At 42.8% G+C, this 24193-nt stretch overlaps 1 protein-coding gene across 2 annotated transcripts in view; it reads left to right on the top strand.

Annotated features, from left to right (window-relative positions):
- arhgef1a (Rho guanine nucleotide exchange factor (GEF) 1a) overlaps nt 1-24193 on the top strand; it is an 87210-nt gene that overhangs the window by 44777 nt on the left and 18240 nt on the right. For both annotated transcript variants that reach the window (XM_042506973.1, XM_042506972.1), the window contains exons 15-16: nt 21015-21082; nt 23508-23696. In XM_042506973.1, coding sequence (XP_042362907.1) covers nt 21015-21082; nt 23508-23696 — 257 coding nt within the window. The remainder of the gene's footprint in view (nt 1-21014; nt 21083-23507; nt 23697-24193) is intronic.

The raw sequence follows: 24193 nt of genomic DNA, 5'->3' as shown, positions 1-24193 counted from the left end.
CCGATGGCTTCAAAGTAAGCATAAAAATTGTTTAGCTCACCTCCCGGACAGATTAGACTTGACAAGGAGGGCATGTGTGTTTGTAATCTGACATACTTCTTTGACCTTGCCACATGTTATAGGGATTGCGTTTCTGGAATTGCAGTTTCACTTCCTATCTGTACTCCTTTTGCCTCTTTTACCGCTCTTCTTACACTGTAAGCTGCTGCTTTTTAATCATCCATGTTTGAAGACTGCAGTCATAATCTGTACACTGCAGTGCGTTCGTGTATGGTACCCCGCATAGTTCTATCTCATCCAGGGTCTGCCCTCAACTGTACTCTGTGGATAATAGTAGTCTTACAATCACAAACATGCATTCATACAATAAAACTGATCAAACATAGTTGGCCAATCTGGACGTGCCTACCTGAGTAAGTGCAAAACCCACTGTATAAAAGAGTTGGCTCACCCACCACCAGACATTCTCATTTTCCTCTCCTCAGTGCTGTGATTGCTCACTGAACAGCTTCCTCAGAGTCCTCACTTCCATAACCTTGTTGGTGGCCATTGTGTTCTGGCCACATTACTGGAAAAGACCTTCATGACTGCTGCTTCGAGTGCCTCAATGTAGACCATGCAGAGTGCAGTGTTTAGCAGCCACCTGCCTGTGAAGTGTGCAGAGATGCCTAAGATTGTACACCATGAGCGGTGGGATCACTGTGTAATGCCCTGCTAAGACTCAGCCGGAGCTTGAAATCGATGTTGCAGAGGCTTCAGCCTCATCACCTGTACACTGGTGCTAACCTGGCCATCCCTGCTGAGACTACAAAGTACAAGGTAGAGTATGTTGTTTAGTGTGACCTGGGACAAATTTTAATTTAATTTGCTGCTACATCTTTTAGAGTTGAAGGAAGAGTTGATGAGTCTCACAGCCTGGGGAATGAAGCTGTAGTCTAGTGGTATGGCCACAGATAATTTTGTATCTTTTGCCAGTTAGCAGCAGGGTCAACAGGGTGCTGTTTTTTGGTGTCCTTTGGGCTCTGTGCAGCCATCTCACTTCACCGATGTCACGGATGATCTGTAGATGTGAATCAGTGATGTTCTCGGCAGTTTTACCCCTAATTTTCACCAGATCTGTGTGCGGTACGGCTCTGCTCCGTCACGGCAGATGGAGCACACTCTATGTGTCGATGTGTTAATTTCCACTGGCTCCACTGCATTGCGGATCGACTCCGTCTCAGCTCAGGCAGTCTGGAGGCTTGCTGATCAGATATACAAGCCTCCTATTTTTGCCGGACACCTATTCACGCTGCATAAATTCAGCTGAATTTAACACAGAGCAGACAGGAAAACAGACAGCGATACAACATTAAAAAATCTGGTTAATTTTCAAAATAAGACACTCAGTGTTTACGTCTGATCATATTTCATGTAACTACATCAACAAAACATCACGATAAGCGGATCCAGGTCTGTATTTATCAGGTCAGAGGTTTTTGGAGGTCATTACAGGCAACACGGACAAAGAGAAGCTAATTATGGAGGTGTAAACCACAAAATTACTTATGACACCACACATCCTTTTATAAAGGCAACCATAGAAAGGAAATGGCGTGGAACAACTTATAGGGAATTATGGGTGTGAATCAACTTCACTATAATACATCCAGGGAGTGAATGGAGTTATTACTTTTTCTTTTTTACTGATATACTGCGCATGATTCTGTAATTACAGTGAGAACTCCTCAGTCTCGCCACTCCAGCTGATCCAGCAGTGCTGCGCTGTGCCGCACTTAACATGCAACCGGTGGGGATTGACAGGTGACAGAGCATGAAGCAAGCCGTAAAGAAACACACATGTAAGCAGTGGAAATGTGTTACACCGCCACTGTATAGCCTTCCTGTCCTGAGCCGTGCACCAAATTCATATTTTTTTCATTTAGTATGCTTTCTTTTGCTTCTCTGTAGAAGTTAACCAGGATCTTGCTCTGAATTTTAGCCTTCCTAACTTACCGTAGCAAGTACAGCTTTTTCCATGGGTGGACTGGCCATCTAGCAAAGCAGGCACTGTCCCAGTCGGCTGATGATGCTTATGTGGGCTGGTCAGCTGGTGGATTTTTTTATTTTCTTTGTTTTGCCACAGAACTGGCTGGCAGGCCCCTCATTGGCTGACTGGCCCACATCCCAATGGTTTATAGAATTGTCATTTACTTATGGACTGTCAATCTTTCAATTAATTGCTGGTCTGACACTCAAATTGGTTAATGAGCCAAGTGAGATGGAGAGACAACCGCAGAGAAAACATCCCAGCAGCGCTGAGAAGCAGTGCATGAAATCATGAGAAGTGGAGGCTGCCAAATGTGTCATATTAACTGACTTATTTGGTGCGGGGGCTGCAGATGCAGCACCTGTTGATAAACAGTGTGAAGGAGACCTGGAGGAGAGCAAGAGGGACAGACCGGGCCTGACTCTCTCGCTCTCCTCCTGGTTTGCTCACAACAGTTTCATCATCAACGGGTCCATGAAAGCAGAGTCGCATCTGGAAATACGACTCTGCTTTCATGGCCATACCAACCATTGTGGTCATGTGGTCAGGACCTCAGTATTTATTCCGAGGTGTTTGCCTACAAATAACTTCATGTAGCAATTGCAAAGATATTTCAATGCCAAGAGAATGTCTTGCTGCTCTGATAAAAGTCATTGATTATGTGTGTGTCGGTGGGTGATAAAGTATATGCTCTTGTTTTCAATATGCAATCTTTGGTAGACACAGTGGTGTTTTTGGTACTCCATGGGTGGTATTTGCAGTGTTTGCAGTATGTAAGGAATGCCAGAAAATTTATCAGACAGAACTGATTACTAGATATTACAGATGAGGTGACATAACTAGATCATTTTGCTTGTGAACTGTTTGTAGTTCATTATTATTCATCAAAATTTGATGAGAGTTATTATAGCTTCTGTGCCACGGTTGTGTTTACAGATGCTCTGTTTAAAAGTGTCCAAAATTTTGTGTGTGTGTGTGTGTGTGTGTGTGCCGTTATGACAGGTTTTGATGTCATGTAGTAACAATTCAAGGAAAACTCACAATATTAATTTTCAAGAATCATCATTAAACACTTTTTGACACAATTAATGGACCAGCTTTGTAAGCTTTGTCTTTACTGTGTCTTTACTTTAAAGCTGCAAGAGGCGATAAGCAGGCCCTCGCACCTCTGCACACGTCAGGGCTACTTGCTGGACACTGACTGATGCAGCCACGTCTCTCTGGAAAAGGGGAAACGTGTGTGTGTCTGTGTGAGAGATGTAGAGTCAAAGCTGCAGCTGCCAGAGGTGGGAAGCAGTTAGACTGTGTGATTGTGGGAGGGCTGTATTTTCTCTAATCTGCTGCTTTTACAGTGATGACAGTAGGGTAAACAATGGAATAAGAGCTCTATCTGCTGGACAAACTATAGAATACAACTATTTCAAAACCACCCCAGCATCATTTCCTGCACTATATAGTCTGTGAACATAGTTTTCCAATCAGGTTTTCTATGGGAAAAAAATATGAGCTGAGACTGACTTGATCCATTTTTTCTGTAAAAGGCTTATATCAGGTGATAATATAGGTATATTGAAAAATCAGTCGGGCTCTAGCTGAAATTGCAAAAATTTTCCCAAAAATTTAAATAAAATTAAAATTGTTGGACTTCCTGTTAGGTTTAGGGCATGGCTCCAAGAATTTGTTTTGTAGGTCATGGGCTTTTACACATTTCCCAAGTTTTGTAGCTCTAGGTTAAACGGACTGCTGGGGCTGCTTCGTTGAAATTCTCTAGGTGGCACTCAGAGCCATGTAGACACATCAAAGCAAAGAAAAGCATATCAAATATCACACTTCAGGACTTCTGATGTGTGTGTCACGTTTTGTGAGTTTGGTGTATGCCTTGCCCCTCAAAAAGTGCTTCCAGTTTTATGGCGAATAATGCGTAACTTTGGCAACAGAGTTTGATGAAAACTCAAAAGTTTAATTTCTGTGCATCATGAAGGTCATTACAGTATTTTAATTGAATATGAGGTCAATTTAGTTAACCTGCTACAGATGGAAAAATGAAAGAGTAAGACTTTTAGGTGGCTAGGACTATAATTCAAAATTGCACTGCAGATGTTTTCAGAAATGGACTCTGATTAAATTTGTGAAATTTTGTAAAGATCTGACCATCTGAGGCGAAGTTACAATAGCTTTTGATGTCATGTCGAAACATCGAAATTGTTAGCCGGCTGCGGTTACATCTTTCAACGAAAACTCACAATATTCATTTTCAAGCATCATTAACGTCAGATCAATTGAGTCAACCTGCTAGGAGCTGGACATCTTAGTGTAAAACTTTACCTTTCCTGTGCCAATACGTGGTGTTGTCATTGTCTTTAAATTGTCATATAGATGTGTACGGGGCAGGACTCCTATAAAACGTGAAGTTTGGGGCAGATTGGACCATTCACAGCACAATTACGTACCACTTCCTGTTAACTTCCTGGTTCATAGCAGAACATGCAAATTAGATACCTCATCCATGGTGTGATGGAAACTCATGAATTTGATAACTTTTGCTGTCAAAGGTCTTATGAATGTAGCTATAACATTTGAAGTCAATCTGATGAAAGCTCTAGGACTAGTTCTAAGTATGTAGTAACAGTATGGCCCCAAAAGACCTTTTTGTTGGTCTTGGGGTGTTACACAGGCTTCCAGAGTTTTACAGCTCTCTGTAAAACGTGCTGCGGGGGGCTGCTTTGTTGAAAATCAGTAGGGGGCGCCAGTTATACATTTCCTCCCACCCACACACGAGACCATTAGCATATCAAATTTTTCACCAGACCTGATAAGTCTGCAAAGTTTCATGAGAAAATAATAATAATAATAATTCCTTCAGTTTCAAGAGGCTGTTCGGTGCTCGGGCCCTAATTAAAGCTCCAAGCAGTGATGAAGAGACCCTCGCACCCCTACGCAACTTGGGGTAACTGGTGTGACTCCAGTTGCCCTGATCTTTAATTGTAGTGAAAGTCAGAAAATGCATGCAGAAAGTTTGGACCATTGAGTGAGATATTTCACACAGTGTGGTACTTCCTAAAACCACTAGGTGGCACTGGAGACAACACAAAATCTCATCAATCACGTCATCCTGGTCTACATCACGTGTAGACCAAATCATGTAAATTGCATTTTGATATTGTTACACAGCATACTTCCTGTTGGATGGAGTATCACATGTTGATGTTTTCAGGGTTGCAACCTGTTCACACCTATATAATAATTTAGGGTCAATCAGTTATTGCAAACTGAAGTTACAGAAACTTTCTGTTTGGTGGTGAATACTGCATTGCCACAGCAACGCTGTTCATTGAAAACATGATCTTCATAAGTAGGCATCATGTAGGTCTTACAGAAGCTTTTGTTGCCAAGTTTGAGATGAATGTGGTCAACCTGTAAGGGGGTGCAACTAAAAATATAAATCATATGACTTCCTGTTTCCAGTAGGTGGTGGTATGCCAATAAATCAAGTGAGCCATGCAGATGTGTTCAACTCTGTACTCTTATCAAGCATGAGAAATTTGGGGAAGACTGGACAATGTCTGGCTGAGTTACTACAACTTCTTGTTTCATGGAGAAACATCAAAGTTGACAACCTAGCCACGGCCACATGCTATGATGAAAACTCAGGAACTGAAAAGCTTTTGATGCCACATGATCTTTCATTTCAGTGAAAGTCAGAACAAGCAGGCAGAGAGTTACGATTATTCAGTTAGATATTACATATGGGGTAATACTTATTGTGGCCACTAGATGGCGCTGGAGACCACGCAATGCATATCAAGAATGCAGATCAAGGATCAACATCATTTGTAGATTAAACCATGTAAATGTCATGTAAATCAAAGAATAGTTGTCTTAAGAGGCTTACTTCCTTTTGCCACTTGGTGGCGCTGTGATTATTATACTTCATTGACATGTTGATGTCTTCAGGGCTGCACGTTGATCGCAGCTGTAAAATTTGGGACCTATCGGTTGATGCAAAGTGAAGTTACAACAACTTCCTTTTTGGCGGCGAAGTTCTCTTATCAAGCTTCAGAGGTTTTGGGCAGATTGGTTGATGTTTGGCTGAGTTACAACAACTTCTTGTGTCATGGCAAATCACCAAAGTTGGAAACCAAGCCACGCCCACATAGTGTGACGAAAACTTTATTTTTTAAATCAGTTGTGTTACAGGCCTTAAGGTCTTAGAAACCACATTTGAAGTCTATTGGGTGAAATCTGTAGGAAATATACATCAAAGAAGAACACATGACACATGAACACATGCAGATGTTTGGCCCATTAACTCCCAAATGGTGTGATGAAAACTCATGAATCTAATAACTTTTGATGTCCCAGGCCTTCTGACAGGATACTTAAATTTTGAAGTCAATCAGATGAAATCTGTAGGGCTACTTCGAAAAAAGTTATGACCCCTCTAAAAGGCCAAAAATGCACCAAAATTGCACCTTCAATTCAAATTGGCTGACTGCCCTGCTGGGTTTACTGTGTGTCTCCAAGAGACTTTTTCATAGGTCTTGGGGTGTTGCATGTGCCTACCAATTTTTGCAGTTGTAGGTGAAACGGCCTTTGGGGGCTCCTCCGTAGGGGGCACTCCTGAGCCATTTTTATTGTTCCAAGCCTGAGACCTGTAAAATAATAATTAAATAATAATAATAATAATAATTAAAGCTGCAAGCAGCGATGAACAGGCCCTCGCACCCCAACGCAAGTCGAGGCTACTGGCAGGACTCTGAGTGATGCAATCATCCATTTCAGTGAAAGTCTGAAAAAGTATACAGAGAGTTTGGACCCTTGAGTGAGATATTTCACATGGTGAATTACTTCCTTTGGACACACAAAATCTACGTCATCTTGGTCTACATCATTTGTAGACCAAAACATGAAGATTTCATGAAAATCTAAAGATAGTTGGGGTACGAGGCATACTTCCTGTTGTTAGTTGGTGGCTCAGTGAGTATCATAGTTCAATGACTTGTTGATGTGATAATGGTTGCAGCCTGACCACAACTGTGAAATCTGGGGCCAATCAGTCAATGCAAAGTGAAGTTACAACTTCCTCTTTGGCGGCAACCACTGGGTCTCCATGGCAACAGTGTTCATGATAAACCTATACATCAGAGGGAGGCATCATTTAGGTCTTAAAGGTTTTTTCACCAGTTTTGAAGTCAATCGGATAAAATCTGTAAGAGCAGTCCATCAAAGAAGAAAGCATGTAATTTCCATGACATTTTATGTTGCCAGTAGGGGGCGCTATAAATAATGGTAACGGTTGTCATGTAGATGTGTTCAGGGCAAGACTGTCATCACATGTGAAGTTTGGTGCAGATTGGACTACTTCCTGGTTATTGGCGAGACATTATTGGCGAGAGAAATGTCTGGCTGAGTAACGGCCTCACGGTGTGACAAAAACTCACAAATGTAATAACCTCTGATGTCCAGGGCCTTCTGAGAGGATGTTTAGATTTTGAAGTCAATCGGATGAAATCTGTAGGAGAAGATCAGAAAATTGTGACCCCTGAAAATGGCCAAAAATACACCAAAATTGCACATTCAATTCAAAATGGCTGACTTCCTGTTGGGTTTAGGGTATGGGTCTAAAAGGCTTTTTTGTAGGTCTTGGGCTGTTACAAATGCCTCCCAAGTTTTGTAGCTCTAGGTGAAATGTGCCATAGGGGCTGCTTCGTTGAAATCTGTAGGAGGCGCTACAGAGCCATTTTGGCACATCAGTGCAAAAAGAATTACATCAGATATCACATTTTAGGACTTCTGATGTGTGTGCCACATTTGGTGAGTTTTTGCTTTGCCCCTCACAAAGTGCTTCCAGTTTTATGGCGATTAATGCTTAACTTTGACAATTGCGTTTGATTAAAACTTTTAATTTCTTTGCATCTTTACAGTATTCTAATTGAATATGAGGTTATTTGAGTTAACCTGCTACAGGGGAAAAATCAAAGTGTAAAAAAAGTAACTTCCTGCTACCAATAGAAGGTGCTATGACTAAGATTCAAAATTGCACTGCAGATGCTTCAGGTGGGGCGGCACGGTGGTGTCGTGGTTAGCACTGCTGCCACACAGCAAGAGAGTCCCTGGTTCAAAACCCGGTTAGAGTGGGGTTGGGTCCGTGGGTGGGGGGCCCTTCTGTGTGGAGTTTGAATGTTCTCCCCGTGTCTGCGTGGGTTCTCTCCGGGGTCTCCGGCTTCCTCCCACAGTCCAAAGACATGCAGGTCAGGTTGATTGGTGACTCTAAATTGCCCTTAGGTGTGACTGTGAGCGTGTACGGTTGTCTGTCTATATGTGTCGGCCCTGCGATAGTCTGGCGACCTGTCCAGGGTGTACCCCGCCTTTCACCCGATGACAGCTGGGATTGGCTCCAGCCCCCCCCCCCCCCCCCCCCCCCCCCCCCCCCGACCCTTACGAAGACAAGCAGTTACAGAAATGAATGAATGAATGAAAGTCTTCAGGTGTGGTCTCAAATTCTCAAATCAAATCTGTGAAATTTTGTAAAGATCTGACCATCTGGGGTGATGTTACAACAGTTTTTGATGTCATGTTGAAACATCGAAAATGTCCACCCCACCGCAGGAACGCCTTTCAATGAAAACCCATAATATTCATTTTCATTCATTCCATTAAAATGTCATTTTTTTTTACCAGACTTGATAAGTCTGTAAGTTTCATGACTTTTTGAAAATGTTAAAGCCCTCAAAAAGGCAATTAATTTGAGAGAGAGAAAAAAACATTTCTTTAAGGGTTCCAAGAGGGTACTCGCACCGTTCAATGCTCGTGCCCTGATAATAATTCCAAGGATTTCAAGAGGGTCCTTGCACAGTTCGGTGCTCAGGCCCCAATAATAATAATTCCAAGGATTTCAAGACTTTAGTCAGTGATTTAATATTGGACCATTTCTTCTTATCTCATTGAGACCTGGCTGTATCCTGAAGAATATGGTCCCCTGAATGAATCCACTCCTCCTGGTCATAGGAGCTGGCCTAGGAGGGAGAGTCTACCTTTTTTGTATCAAGCTTAGTAATTTATCCTAAAGCTTAACTAAATTCTAATTAATTTGAAAGCCTTTTTCTTAGTCTCTCAAACCCAACCTGGAAAATTTGACAGCCTATATCCTGCTCCTGGCCCATACTCATACATTTATATCTGAATTCTCAGAGTTTATATCAAGTCTAGTGCTTAAATAAGACAAAGTTATTATTGAAGGCGATTCTAACATTCATGTGGACATTAATAATGATAGCCTCTGTATTGCATTTTTCACACTATTGGACTCAATTGATTTCAGTTGGTGTGTACATAAACCTACCCACTTTAACCACACCCTAGATCTTGTCCTGGCGTATGGCATCGTAATTGAAAATTTAATAGTCTTTCCTAAGAATCCCGCTCTGTCAGATCATTATTTGACAACTTCTGATTTTTTATTACTCGATTACATGCCACTCAGCAAGAGTTGCAGTAGCTAAATTTAAAGAAATAATTCTTTCTGCATTAAACTCATTACCATGACTCAATGTGACTGAGAAAGTTTTTGCTAATTTAAATCACTCTTAAATTGATTATGTTGTTGACAGTGCTACTGGCTCACTGTGATCAGTTCTTGACTCCATTGTACCTTTTAAGAAGAAAATAATGAAACAAAGAAAATTAGCTCCATGGTTATCCAACAAATTAAAACAAATATTGCAAAAGTCTTAAAATGTATAGAAAGGCCCTCCACCATGCCCGACCAAACTATTACTCATCATTATTGAGGAAAATAAAAACAATCCCAGGTTTCTTTTCAACACTGTAGCCAGGCTGACTCAGAGTCACAGCTCTTTAGATCCTTGTGTTCCTTTAGCCCTTAGTAGCAATGACTTAAATGTTTAAATTATAAGTATTGTAGATAAAATCCATCACCTCTGTCCTCAACAGATCTGACCTCATACACAGGTCATTTGGAAATGGCAGTACGGCCTGACATTTATTTAGACTGTTTTTCCCCCATTGACCTTCACCAACTCATTTTATCGATTTCTACATGCAAGCCATTGCCTGATAGACACATTCCTGACTAGGCTACTGAAGGAAGTTTTACCCTTAAATGACAATTCTTTATTAGATAGTTTCAATGTGTCTTTATTAACAGGCTATGTATTACAGTCCTTTAAAGTAGCTGTCATTAAAACCTCTTCTAAAGAAGACCATTCTCGATCCAGAGGTATACACTGATATCTAATTTCCCCTTCAGTCAGGATTTAGAGTGCATCATAGTACAGAGACGGCACTACTAAAAATTTCTAATGACTTATTGATTGCCTCTGATAAAGGATTGGTCTCTGTATTAATTTTATTAGATCTCAGTGCTGCATTTGACACCATTGACCATCAAATCCTACTGCACAGACTGGAACACTTGATTTACCTTAAAGAAATGGCACTAAGCTGATTTAAATCACACTTATCAGATCGCGCTCAGTTTGTTCATATTAATGATCAATCCTCCGTGCATACTAAGGTCTGTTTCGGAGTACCACAAGGTTCTGTGCTCGGACCAATCCTATTCACTTTATATATGCTTCCCCTAGGCAACATTGTTAGAAATCACTCTGTAAATTTCCATTGTTATGCAGATGATACACAACTGTATCTATCTATGAAGCCAGATGAAACTGATCAGTTATCTAAACTACAAGCATGTCTTAATGGCCATAAAAGCCTGGATGAACCTCAATTTCCTGATGTAAAATTCAGACAAATCTGAAGTTATTGTACTTGGCCCCAAACAACTCAGAAAATCTATTTACAAGGATAAAATTTCTCTGGATGGCACTGCCTTGGCCTCCAGCACAACCTTAAGGAACCTCAGAAATATATGTAATCAAGATTATCTTTTGCCTCTCATATAAAAAAAAGTTCAAGGACTGCTGTCTTTCACTTGTGTTATATTCAAGAAATTAGGTATATCCTGTCTCAAACTGACACCGAAAAATTTGTGGCAGCATTTGTTGCTTCTAGGCTGGATTACTGTAACTCCCTATTATCGCCCCAACAAGTCTCTAAAGTCTCTCCAACTGGTCCAGAACGCTGCTGCACATGCATTAACGGGAACCAAGAAAAGGGATCATATCTCTCCTGTTTTAGCTTCTTTGCGCTAGCTCCCTGTAAAATCCAGAATTGAATTTAAAATCCCTCTCTTTACTTACAAAGCTCTAAATGGTTAGGTTCCTTTTTATCTTTCTCAGCTCATAGATCCTCAGCCATCAGGCAGCGTTACTTATGGTTCCTAATGTCTCCAAAAGTAGGATGGGAGCCAGAGCCTTCAGCTACCACGCTGCTCTCAGCTAACGCGCTCCTCTTTTATGGAACCATCTTCCCGTTTCAGTCAGGGAGGCAGACACCCTATCCAGATTTAAGGGTAGACTTAAGACTTTCCTCTGTGATAAAGCTTACAATAATGTTTGGCTCAGGCTTGCCTTGGACCAGCTCCTGGTGACATTGGTTTAGTCTGCTGGGGGACCCCCTTTTTCCTTTTTTCACTCCCTCCATCTGCAAACGCTCATGTTTTCTTACTTCACGACACTAACTTGGCTTCTCCTCCGGAGCATTTGTTCTCCCTTGCTTAGTAGCTTTCCCAGATCATGGCTGCGCCTTGATCGTGATGATGGCTGTGCTGATGCTGTGATACTGCCTTTGGCTGTGCTCTTGTTGTGGCTGCACTGATACTGTACCCCTGACTCAGCCTGGATTATGGTCTTGGTTGTGCTGTTGCTGTGGTCCTGTCTGTGTCAGGGCTAGTACTTGGACCCACAAGCAACATATGAAACAGAAACAGTCTTCAATGTTTTTTTTTTTTTCTTTTAATGATACTGGCAGAAAAATTCACACTTGATTGAAAGTCCACCGAGCCGAACGTCGGTGCAGATGACCCACCGAATCGATCCCCGAACCGTGCCAGATTCACGAGGAGGCGCAGGTAGGAAACCCGCCGGGACAGCGGAGCAGGCAAGCTGCGGAGATCAGTTGATTTCTTCCCAGCAGTGGCGAATCTCGCAGGCAGGCAGGCTCGCAGAATATCTCCCCTTCTCTGCGACCAGGGATCAGGATAACACAGATTAAACTCAGAACCAGAAGATGGAAGGCAGGTCGGATTACCGGGACGGGGAGAGAGCAGGTTGATCAGGGACAAGCAGGTTCGGCAACAGGAGATCAGGCAGGAAAATAATACTGGATAGTCTTGCATGGCAAAGAACAATCTGGCAGTGAGGATGAGACACAGGACAGGTTAAATGCAGGGTGGGCATTGACAACAGATGAGTGTGATTGCCATTGACAAGGGTGCAGCCAGGCAGAGGGAGAGACAGGGAAACACCACAGGTGGAGATGATTGTTGTGATTAAAAGAGAGGTGAGAGAGGAAGCGGCAGTGGAGCAGACATGACAGAACCCCCCACACAAGGGACGGCCCCCAACATCCCAAAAGGAAAAGAAAAAAAAAGAAAACAGAAACGGATAAACCACAAACAACACCACAAACAATAAGGGGGGAAAAAAACCTCAACCCAGATGGGCGGAGGGGGGAAGGACAGGATGGCGGGATCAGGCACCCAGAGAGTCCAATCTGGTTGAGTCAGCAGCCAGGATGCCAGAAGCATAGTCAGGGGCAACCTCCTCATCGGCTGACGAGGCCGCAGTTGGGGATTTCCCCTCAGGAACGGCAGGCAGGAACAAAGCGATGCCAGGTTGACAAGGACTGGTGCGGCGGAGCCGGCAGGCTGGTCAGGGTGGCGACGATGGAAGTCGGTGATGAGGTCCAGATCCAGGATGTGCCGGGAAGGGACCCAGGACCTCTCCTCCGGACCGTACCCCTCCAGGTCAACGAGATACTGGAGCCCCCTCCCATGACAACGAGACCGGACCAGGCGCCGGAGTGTGAAAGCTGGACCCATCAACCAGGTGAGGAGGAGGAGGTGGTAGCACAGGGGACAGCGGGCTCTCGTGCTTGAGCTTGGACACATGGAGGGTGGGATGGACCCGCATAGTGCGTGGGAGCTGGAGCTGTACTACAGTCGGGCTGATGATCCGTTGGATAGGAAATGGACCGATGAACCTGTGCGTCAGCTTTTGGGACTCTACCCGGAGTGGCAGGTTGTGAGTTGAGAGCCACACCTTCTGGCCCACTTGGTAGACAGGGGCTGGGGAACACTGGCGGTTGGCCCGCACAGAACGCTGGAGGGCGGCATGTGCTTGGACCCAGGTTTGCCGACTGTGGCGGATAAAAGTTTGGGCTGAAGGGCAGGCTGACTCTCTCTCCAAGGTTGGGAACGAGGGGGCTGGTAGCTGTAAGCACACTGGAAAGGGGAGAGACCCATGGAAGAAATGGTCAGGGTGTTGTGGGTGTACTCGGTCCAGGGAAGCTGCAGGAACCAGGAAGATGGGTCACTAGAGACCATACAGCGGAGGCCGATCTCCATCCCTTGATTAGCCGTCTCTGTCTGCCCGTTAGACTGGGGGTCAAACCCTGAAGAGAGACTAGCTGTGGCCCCCAGGAGCTTGCAGAACTCCCTCCACAATACGGAGGAGAACTGTGGTCCCTGGTCAGAAACAACATCGACTGGGATGCCATGGAGGCGGAAGATGTGGAGGAGCACCAGCTGGTCCATCTTCTTGGCGGAAGATAACTTGGGGAGCAGGATGAAATGGGCCATTTTACTAAAATGATCCACAACCATGAGGATAGTGGTGTGGCCGTGAGAGGAGGGCAGACCGGTGACAAAGTCCAGAGATATGTGAGACCAGGGACAGTTAGGAATGGGAAGGGGCTGGAGGAGACCCGCTGGGGCCTGGTGGGAGCTCTTGTGCTGACAGCATTCAGGACAGGCCTTCACAAAACCATGAGTCCTCTTCCATGGAGGGCCACCAGAACCACCAGCGGAGCGCGTCCAAGTTACGTTTAGAGCCAGGATGGCAGGTGAACCGGGAGACATAGACCCATTGAAGAACCTCCGTTCGCAGGGCTTCAGGAACGTACAGGCGGTCGACGGGGCAGGAACTGGGACCTGGCTGGGTCTCGACAGCCGACCTCACCCTCTCCTCAATGTCCCAGGTGAGGGAGGTGACAACGCATGGGGAAGTAAGAATGGGTGCCAGATCATCCGCGGGGCTTTCCTCCCTCTGGAACTGGCGGGAAAAGGCATTTGGTTTGACATTGCAGGAGCCTGGCCAATAGGAGAAGGTGAAGTGGAACCTGGTGAAGTATAGGACCCAACAGGCCTGGCGAGAGTTCAGTCTCTTTGTAGAACGGATATATTCCAAATTTTTATGGTCAGTCAATACCAAAAAGGGTTCTTTGGCACCCACCAGCCAGTGCTGCCACTCCTCCAAAGCCACCTTGACCGCCAACAGAGCATGCAGGGATGGAGCTTCTGGTCCGAAACGGCCCTTTGAGAGAGGACCGCCCCAATCCCAGTGTCTGATGCGTCCACTTCTATCACAGGTCAGGGTCAGGGGTCTGGAGGACAGGAGCAGAGGTGAGGACAGAGGCAGAGGTGAACAGGGCCTTCAGGGTCAGGAACGCCTCACCAGCCACTGGAGTCCACTGGAAGGGCGGTGAGAGAGGCAGCCACGGAACTGTAGTTGCGGATGAAGTGGTGGTAAAAGTTGGCAAAGCCCAGGAACTGCTCCAGCTGTTTGCAGGTCTCGGGGATGGGCCAGGAGGAAACCATGGAGACCTTGGCCGGATCCATCTGGAGACCGCCCTCTGCCACAATGAAGCCCAGGAATGGCACTGAGGAGACATGAAATTCACATTTTTCTGCCTTAACAAAAAGTAAGTTCTCCGGGAGCTGTTGGAGGACGACCTGGATGTGTCCAATGTGTTCTTCACGGGACTGGGAGAAGATCAGGATGTCACCAAGGTACACGAACACAAACCTGTTGAGCATGTCCCAAAGGACATCGTTGACCAATGCCTGGAAGACAGCCAGGGCATTGGTGAGGCAAAAGGGCATGACCAGATACCTGCCTGCAGCCAGGCAGTTGGTAATGTAAGCCTCCATGGCCTTTTTCTCAGGGGCGGACAGGGAGAACAGACGGCCTCTGTGGGGAAAGGTCCCGGCAACAGGTCTATGGTACAGTCATAAGGTCAGTGAGGAGGCAGGGAGGAGGCGATCACCAAGGAGATCCTCACCGATGATGTTGGCTTCAGCACCTGAATCCACCGGTGCGGCCAGGGAATGGGAACCACTTGGGAGAAGAAGTTGGGCCTGCAGCAAAAGTCTTGGGTTTTGTAGAGGAAGGGCAGTGACACTCACCAGTACCTCTCCGGTTACTGGTGAGCTTGGACCTTTACTGGACAGCCTGAAACAAAGTGCCCAGCCTCCCCACAGTACATACACAGGCGGCCCCGGCATCTGCGTTCCTGCTCCTCCGGGGTCAGAGATGCCCGGCCCAGCTGAATGGGTACATGTTCCTCAGTCTGCTGGACGGTTGGTGGACTGCTGTGAACTGCTCGGGAGTGGGTCGGAGGATGGAGACGAGGCGCCTCCAGACGCCTCTCTTGCCTGCGGGTCTGGACATGGAGGTCGATCCGGGTGGCTAGTTCAATGACCCCGTCTAATGTCGCAGGAATCTCATGGGAGACCAACTCGTCCTTGATGTATTCAGCCAGTCCATGGAGAAAGGCAGGCAGTCAGGCTCGCAGAATATCTCCCCTTCTCTGCGACCAGGGATCAGGATAACACAGATTGTAAAGAGAACCAGATTGTTCTCGGAACCAGAAGATGGAAGGTAGGTTGGAATGCCAGGATGGTGACAGAGCAGGTTGGTCAGGGACAAGCAGGTTCGGCAACAGGATATCAGGCAGGAAAATAACGCTGGATAGTCTTGCATGGCAAAGAACAATCTGGCAGTGAGGATGACACAGGACAGGTTAAATGCAGGAGTGGGGATTGACAACAGGTGAGTGTGATTACTGTTGACGAGGGTGCAGCCAGGCAGAGGGAGAGACAGGGAAACACCACAGGTGGAGATGATCGGCGTGATTAATGGAGAGGTGAGTGAGAGGAAGTAACAGTGGAGCAGACATGACAGTCTGTGTTGTTGGCCTTGGTTGTGCCAATGCCGTGATCCTGCTTGACGCCAATTTCTACTGCCATTATTATTAGTCATGCCTCCAGTGTTGATATACACATGGAACTGTTATGTTACGATATTTGCATTTAACATCACTTGCTATCATAAATTGCATTTATTAATTTTGTGTCTATCACAATTGTTATATATTATGTTATTATTACCATTATTGCTGAGCATCTCTACCCCTCTCTGCTTCTATCTTCCTTCCTCTCTATCTTGCTCTCTTTCTTTTTCCTTTATGTCATTACTGTAATTTAATTGTTATTTACAACATCTATTGCACATCTATTGTCTGTCCTGGAAGGAGGGATCCCTCCTCAGTCGCTCTTCCTGAGGTTTCTACCATTTTGCTCTCTGAGGCAAATTGTGGTTTGTGATAAAGGGCTTTAATATTAAAACTGACACTACACAGTAATATAAAAGGCATAATATAGGCCTTCATATATATATTTTGGCGTGATTATGATGATCTATCTAAATCTGGGTCCCCATTTTTTGTTTATATGTGTATATGTTTTGTGTCCATGTTTAGATTTCCTTTGTCAAACCTTTAACATGTCAACACCACATTCAATTTTTTTAGTAATTTCTTTGATCATTTTATTCTCCTGAAGTTGGTTCTGTTTGCATATAGCATTACAGAACTAACAACATGGCTACTACATAAACTCCTATAGGATTTTATAAATAAATGCATAGTGTGTCACCAATGTCAGATATCAGCTCTGTCAGATTTTCTTTCTGAAGGAGAAATAAAAGATATATTAAATTCCAGTTTTGATTTGTTAGTTGTAATTTTTTGGCTGATTTTTAATTAGACTTTTTTTCTTTTCTTTTCTGTTTCTTTTTACATAACTTTAAGAAATCTTAGATTTTTTTGACTTAGATTTAATATTAAATCATGTTTTTTTTGTGTTTGTCAAGTTTTTATTATATAACACCCTCCTATGACAGCTATCTGTAAAATATTTGTAAAATTTTCAGCAAAACAGTCTAGCAAGTCAAATACTGAACCACATTAAAGAGAAATGCATAGACTGATGGCTGAGACTGCTGTACAAGGTGCCACCTGCTACTCAGTTTCCATTCACACGCACTCACAAACTGATAGAACAGGCACCAGGAGCATATTGTTCAGTATCTTGCCCAAGGATACTTTGATATGTTGATTGGAGGAGCTGGGGATTGAACCACCAACCTTGCAATTGGAGGATGATCTGCTCTGCCTCTGAGCCACAGTGTCCCCTATATGCAGACTGATAGCTTGGGCAAAGTTAGAGAGAACATGAGATTAAGGGCTGAGGTAGCAGTAAGATTACTGGAGAATATGGCAACGGGAACATAAGTTTAAGCAAACATGGGGCTGAGGCAGTGTAAGACTCAGGGAACATAGGGGAGATGGGAAAATGAGAGTCAGGGTGGAAGGAACATAAGACTGAGGAAACAGGGCAGTGCGAACATAAGTTTTAGGGAACATAGGGCTGAGGTAGTATAAGATTCAGGAAACACAGGGCTGAGCATACTCTACTTAAGAATGCTCTACTCTAGACTCCCAAATTCTATAGCCGTATGGGTAAATGTGATTAAATATAGTGCTCTTGTTGTGTGTTTTGGTCCAGCATGGCAAGGCATCTTTCACTAGAGTAACAAAGAGAGAGGAACAGAGTACCAAAAAAAAAAAAAATAGAGAAGAGAAAGAATCAGTGCACAACCAGAATAAAAAGAGGAAATTGCAAGACGAGTAACAAAGATGGAAACAGAGTTGAGGAAATAACAATTAAGCAAACCAAGGATTTAATTGAAAGAGAACAGAAGAAAAAGATATAGAATTAAAAACATAACCAGAGAAAATCCAGAGAGCAAAGATGTATGGACACTCAGTCATTGGAAATGTCCCCAGATAGTCCATCAAGTGAAAAGAAGATTGAATAAACGATAATTTAATGATATTTAATAAAATATTCAGCTTTTCACTTTTTATTGATTTTGTTTTAATTAAATTTTTTATTGATTGATTAAATGTATTTGATAATTAAAATGACTACAAATTCAGGTTCCTGTCCCCACCATTAGACATGTGTCAACTCTTTCAGGTGAATAAACCTACCATCTGGTCTTTGTTAATAAATATGTACCTGCGGTCTTTTCAAGGATCTCTGGATGAGAGGCCATATAATGCTCATTTTTGGAATTATATTTGTATTTTGGGGGTAAACTAGAATAGGTTTACATGCTTCAATGTACAAAAAACACATAATGTGTCTCACACTGCCCTTTGCTGCAGCACTTCTCTCTGAAACAGTCCATCTGAACTTATGTCCCGCCTCCCAAGAAGCCCAGTCTGCTCTGTTTGGTCAGCTGGCTCTCTTTATGCACATTCTTTTCTATTCGTTACAATGTGATGCCACCAAGTTACCGAAATACACTGAAACTCAAATGAGCTGTTTCAGGCAGCTTAGGAGCAGTGTCTTTTGAGGTAGAAAGAGCTCCCTTTGGCTTGGACTTTGGGCTTTATTACTTGGGAGACCTTTCACAAGCACAGAAAGGCTATACAAAACAATTAAGATAGGGGGAAAAGTATAATAGGGCCCCTTTAAATTAAATATTTAAAACGAAAATCCACAGACCTCATTGTAAATTTCTGAGGAAAATAAAATGAGTTAGATAATGATTTGTTTTCAGTCTCTTATTACACTATTCCAGTTTGGAAGACATCTCTTTACAAGCAGTACTGACAGAGGGAATGATCCACCAACAAATTTTTCTACCTACATATGGCATGTGAGTGTACCATCATAGACTAAAAGATGAATAACTGAACAACCAGTTTTAAGATAACAGTTTTAAAAATCCAAAATCACTACCATTAGGGGCAGCTGTGGCTCAGGTGACAGAGCGAGTGCTCCTCTATATGCAAGGTTGGTGGCTCGGTACCTGGCTGCTTCTGTCAACATGTCAAATTATCCTTGGGCCAAAGAATGAACATCAAATTGCTCCTGATGGCTGTTTCATTAGCTTGTGAATGTGATTAAAAGCATTGTTTGTTTGTTTGTTTTGATAATAAAAATTGGAAAAAGAAAAAATGGCTTTCTTTTATGTGCCTATAAATAGAAATAGACACCCCTCATTTGCTTAGCGGGTTAGCTCTGGCTGAATTCCAGCTGCTACAGGAAGTCTGTCTCCTCTCCAGAGGTGTGAGCCATCAAAAGTTTCTAACCCTAACCCGTAGGAGCAACATCCAGGTTACAACAAATCAAAAAAATTAAATATCAATATCAATCATTCAAACTGACCTTTGAATAGTCATCTGGTTTGTTCTATGTGTTTTCCAAAACTGAGGATGTTTTTAGAGTTAAACAAGAACTTAAATGTAAAAATATGAAAATACTGACCCTTCTCTGATCCCAAAGCAACATTGTCATCTAGACAGAGCAGCAGAGAGGGTTATTTGGGTTGAGTCTTTATTTCTCCGCAATGTGAACAACAGCAACGTAACATTAACTCTAGATTGCCAATCTGTCCTTTCTTTGCCAATCAGAACTACACCTGGTGGTGGTGAGAAAGATGAAAATGGTTAACTTTAAATATAATAATAATAATAATAATACCAAAAAGAGTTCAGTGATACTAATAGGAATAAAACAGGAACTAATTTACAGGGTTTACTTGCCAACATTTTTCTAATCTACTTACACACTACAAGCGACAGGCCAACAGAGTTCCTAGCTGTATTATCACAGAGTCGCTGTTGAAGTATTGCTCAGGCACTCGTTAATGAAGTTGTTGTTACAGGATGTTACTGCCCACAAAGCACCTCAACTGAACGTCATCTAAAATTTGTATTTAGTCATAAAAGTATCTATGATTATGAGCCCCATTTTAACATCACATTTCACTGCTCCTTATCATCCCTTTTTGCACAATAATTTACATCAAGCTAGCAACTATCCTAAATAACACAGTACCACCACTAAAAACAAACCATATCATTGACTGACACCTCACCATATCACTGGAGCAATGAAAAAAGTTGAGGTCATGCCTGTCAACAGTGAGAAATGTCAGTTTGTAGCGTCATGTCCCCAGACTCCATTGAAAAAGTCTTGTAGCCTGCTGCTGTGACCCTCAAATTGATTGTGTGATTGATCAATGCCTGGAATATTAACCATTTTTAACCATAACCAGCATCACTTGAGAAGGCAGCAGGACAAAATGGCAACAGGTAGTCTAGAGTTTGCTTCACATTTGAATGTGTCGGGATTTTTTTCTACACCTTACCATGTGCCGCTTTTGCCTGAATCTAAGCATCCGTAACTTTGTTGCCCATTCCTAACCATCATGACAGTCTGTGCTGTTGTGTAAGGACTGTGCTGCTTCTTCCCACCGTGTGCATTCGTTGACACCATGGTAACAGACTCCACACCATAATCCCACCACGATATCATCCCATCATGTGCATTTTTTGCCATCACCCTAACAGCATCCTGGAAACCTAAAATTTAATGAGTTGACACACAGTTCACACAGTTCACTGACAGAGAGGCACCATGTGACAAGTTCGGATGAGAACACGTATTCTCATAGCTCCCCAAAAACCCCAGCTGCTGTTGTTATTCGGTCGGTTGTCATATGTTGCAGTTATTGTATGTTAGGCATGTTGTATATACCACTATTTACTCATCCATTTTTTTGAGTCATGTTATTTATGTACAATCAATTTTTTAAAAAATCCTAACTTTTGAAATTGATGACTAGACCTATGTAAGTAAAACCAAACCACCATTACATTATTGCTAACAGGATTTGTGTGGTGCATGCTCTTGTTTGTTCAGGTGCCCATCGAGAGAGGAGTTCCCGCTCATTGAGACTGAACACAAGGCTCATCTTAGGAGACTCAAAGGTCAGGAGACAAACACTGATGACTAAATCAAGGAGCATTAACATGTGGCACTGTACTGTATATCTCTTCAAAGAGCACACAGTCCGACTCATTTTAACAATTTCAACAATTCATGCTTCATTTTAATATAATATTCATACTCCCTTTTTGACCAGTTGATGAGACACAAATAGTTAATGTAGCAGTAATCTGCCAATGAGTCTGAGATTTAAAGAACAGTCCAAGTAGAAGCAATTAAAAGTAGCCTGAATTCTGAACATTTTCAGTTCATTATTCAGTTTAATATGGTGTCATGTTAGCTGTTTTCTCTTTTGAAGTAGGAGGGAATAATTCCCCTACCAAACCAGCAGTGAGCTAGCAACTTTAAACAACCTATGTCCCTTTTTTTGTTTTGAGTGGATTTTGTTTTGCAGACTTTTTGCTGTCAATACAAAAACCATTTGGCATTTAGGTGTTCTTTTAAATTTGATCATTTATATAGTAATAAAAATAATTATAGTGCTCATAGTGTGCCCAAATTTCCAAATATCCACCAAGTACTGCTGAAGTTTCTTAGCACAGTGAAAATTTGGGGGATGCTATTTGGTACTGAAATGATCTTAGTGAGTATGGTTAATAGAAACCTTATAAACAAAACCACAAACATTAGCAAAAAATATACAGACTCCCGACCACTAAAGTTATGTTTTCACTCACTTTTTTAGACACAAGTTGGTGTCTACAGCCAACTGCACAATAGTTATAGGTACCCAGCAACTTGTCATGAGAAATTTATGTTGTGTCTACTTGCATCTTTCAACTGACTTGAAATGCAGTTGCACAACTATAATCTAATGAATCAGAAGTCTCTCCTTTTTCTTTTTTGGTTTTGATACTGTTTGTACCATGGCCAAGGAAAGTTCTCATTTCAGTGACGGTCTGTCTCAAGGATTGCCTGAATTTGGGGCAGCTTTTCTATAGAATTGTGGTGGAAGTTGTGATATTTTTAGGTGTCTTTTAACATGAGTTTTTTTTTTTTTTTTTTCAATTTACATTTACATAAGATCGCATCATGATTTAATGCCATGGCTGGCATAAAATAAAACTGATACTTAAAAAACAATCTTAGCTGGTCCGAAGTTTTCTTTGTCATATAAGTCAGTGTCAGTCAGAAATATTCAGAAACATCAGGGTGGATGGGATGGAAACAGGCTGACCTGACTGTAAACAATGTGATGAACAGGAAGAATAGAGTACATTACAAAAGAGGCAGACACAGATTAGAGAGAGACACGGTGTGCTTCACAGCTTCACTTTCAGGTATGTGGGAGCTTGGTGTGCCTCGGACAGCTTGACAGCGATTGTGACACTTTGTAGTTTGTGAAGTTAAAAAGCTCAGTTACCTGATACAGTAATCTGTGTTAAGTGTTTTAACTGGTCTGTTAAATTTGGCTGAAATGATAAGTGTACTCACTGTGAAAGGTTGGGTAGTGCATTCTGGTCATAGGGACAACCAAAATGGCTAGAATTAGTCATTAAACCTGTTCATAAATGTTTGGTGTGATGCGGACAGTTCTCCCTGTCACTTTGTGTGTAATAAACGCATCAGCATGTTAACAGAGAGAGAAAGAGAGGAGCAGGGTGGATCAATTCACTGTGCACAGCTGTACAATAAAATCAGTCAAATTTGCAGTTAAGTTGCAGTGATTGGACAAAACTGTAAGGTTTTGCAGATTTCACAGGGAATGCCCAAATTCACATGAATTGTTACAATCACAGCATCACATAATTTTCTGTTTCTTTTTCTGTTTATCAAACATTTATTTTTCAGGTACAACTACCCTGTAGTTCAGCAATGTAACTAACCGACCACTTTTTTAACCAGGGGTCCAAGGACCCCCAGGGGTTCCTGAGCGAGTTTCATGAAGCCCCCAGAAAATAGGAATTGTTTTTGCTATTTGAGTAGACTGTAGGTGACAATTATAGAATGCTGGTCTTACATAATCAAATTTAACGATAAATATTGTTTCAGATGGAGGTTCCCAAGGCAAACACTTGGTTCTGTGACCTAATGTGTATCAATTTAGGGTTCCTTGACACAAAAAACTTTGAGAATCAGTGGGTTAAACCAGCAGCTGCCAACCCTTTCCTCAGTTTGTGGCCATGATATGCATGTGATTGGTCCTTGGTTTACTACGCAAAGACACCAGAGTGCACACATTTTTCCGTGTGGTGGCACATAGCACATTGTTGCTTATATCTGTGTTAGATGTCTGTGTGTGTGTGTTTGAGGATTGTGGTACATGCACATAGGTCTTTCACGTGTATCTCTGTTAGGTGACAGCATGTAAGTGTTAGGATTTACCAGGTGTAAGAAAGAAAGAAAGGCAGGTTTTTCATCATACTTTGGATGCATGATTAATAATTCCTCAACCATCACCCACAGCTGACCTCCAGCAGAAGGACCACGAAATGCTGGAGCTCCTGCAGGAGAGGGTGACTCTATTCTGTGAGCTGGCAGAGGTGACAAGTGGACAGGAGGGCCTACAACCTCCTGTCACTCGTTACTTGTTCAGGGCAGACACACCCCAAGCTCCCCGTGCAGAGAAACTTCTACTGGATGCCACTGCTGAGGGTAAGACACCAAGTTTAACTAAAAATAATTCTTAAAGGGCAGAAAGGTTGGGTAGTGTGCACATCCAATTCCAACTCCACAGGAAAAAGCATCGTACTTAACTTTGTTTGTTGTTTTATTGCAGTCATCTATCCTACCCTATTGTGAAAAAGAACCTTTCCACTGAAAATAAACCAGGCAGTGATAACAAAGCACTGTTATTTTTGTGACAGACAGGGTTTAACATACATATATGATTTTTGCTCACCGTCATTGCACCTAAATACTGAATGTAGCAGCAGTACGCTGAAAAATGACATTCATAAATTCTAGAACATAAGTAGAAAATTGAAACAGTATCCTTTAATACCATTCAGATTTAGCCCACCAGCCCCCCTTATGTCTATCTGAATCAGTTACAGGCATCCTCCTGATGAGCACAAAATAATCAATTGAGGGAGTGCAGGAATGACGAGACGAAGAGACTGAGTCGGGTCAAGTCCATTTACTTTCACTTC

This window comes from Plectropomus leopardus, chromosome 18 (genome assembly GCF_008729295.1).
Source record: "Plectropomus leopardus isolate mb chromosome 18, YSFRI_Pleo_2.0, whole genome shotgun sequence".
NCBI classification, from domain to species: domain Eukaryota; kingdom Metazoa; phylum Chordata; class Actinopteri; order Perciformes; family Serranidae; genus Plectropomus; species Plectropomus leopardus.
This window is presented reverse-complemented; position numbering and strand designations above follow the sequence as displayed.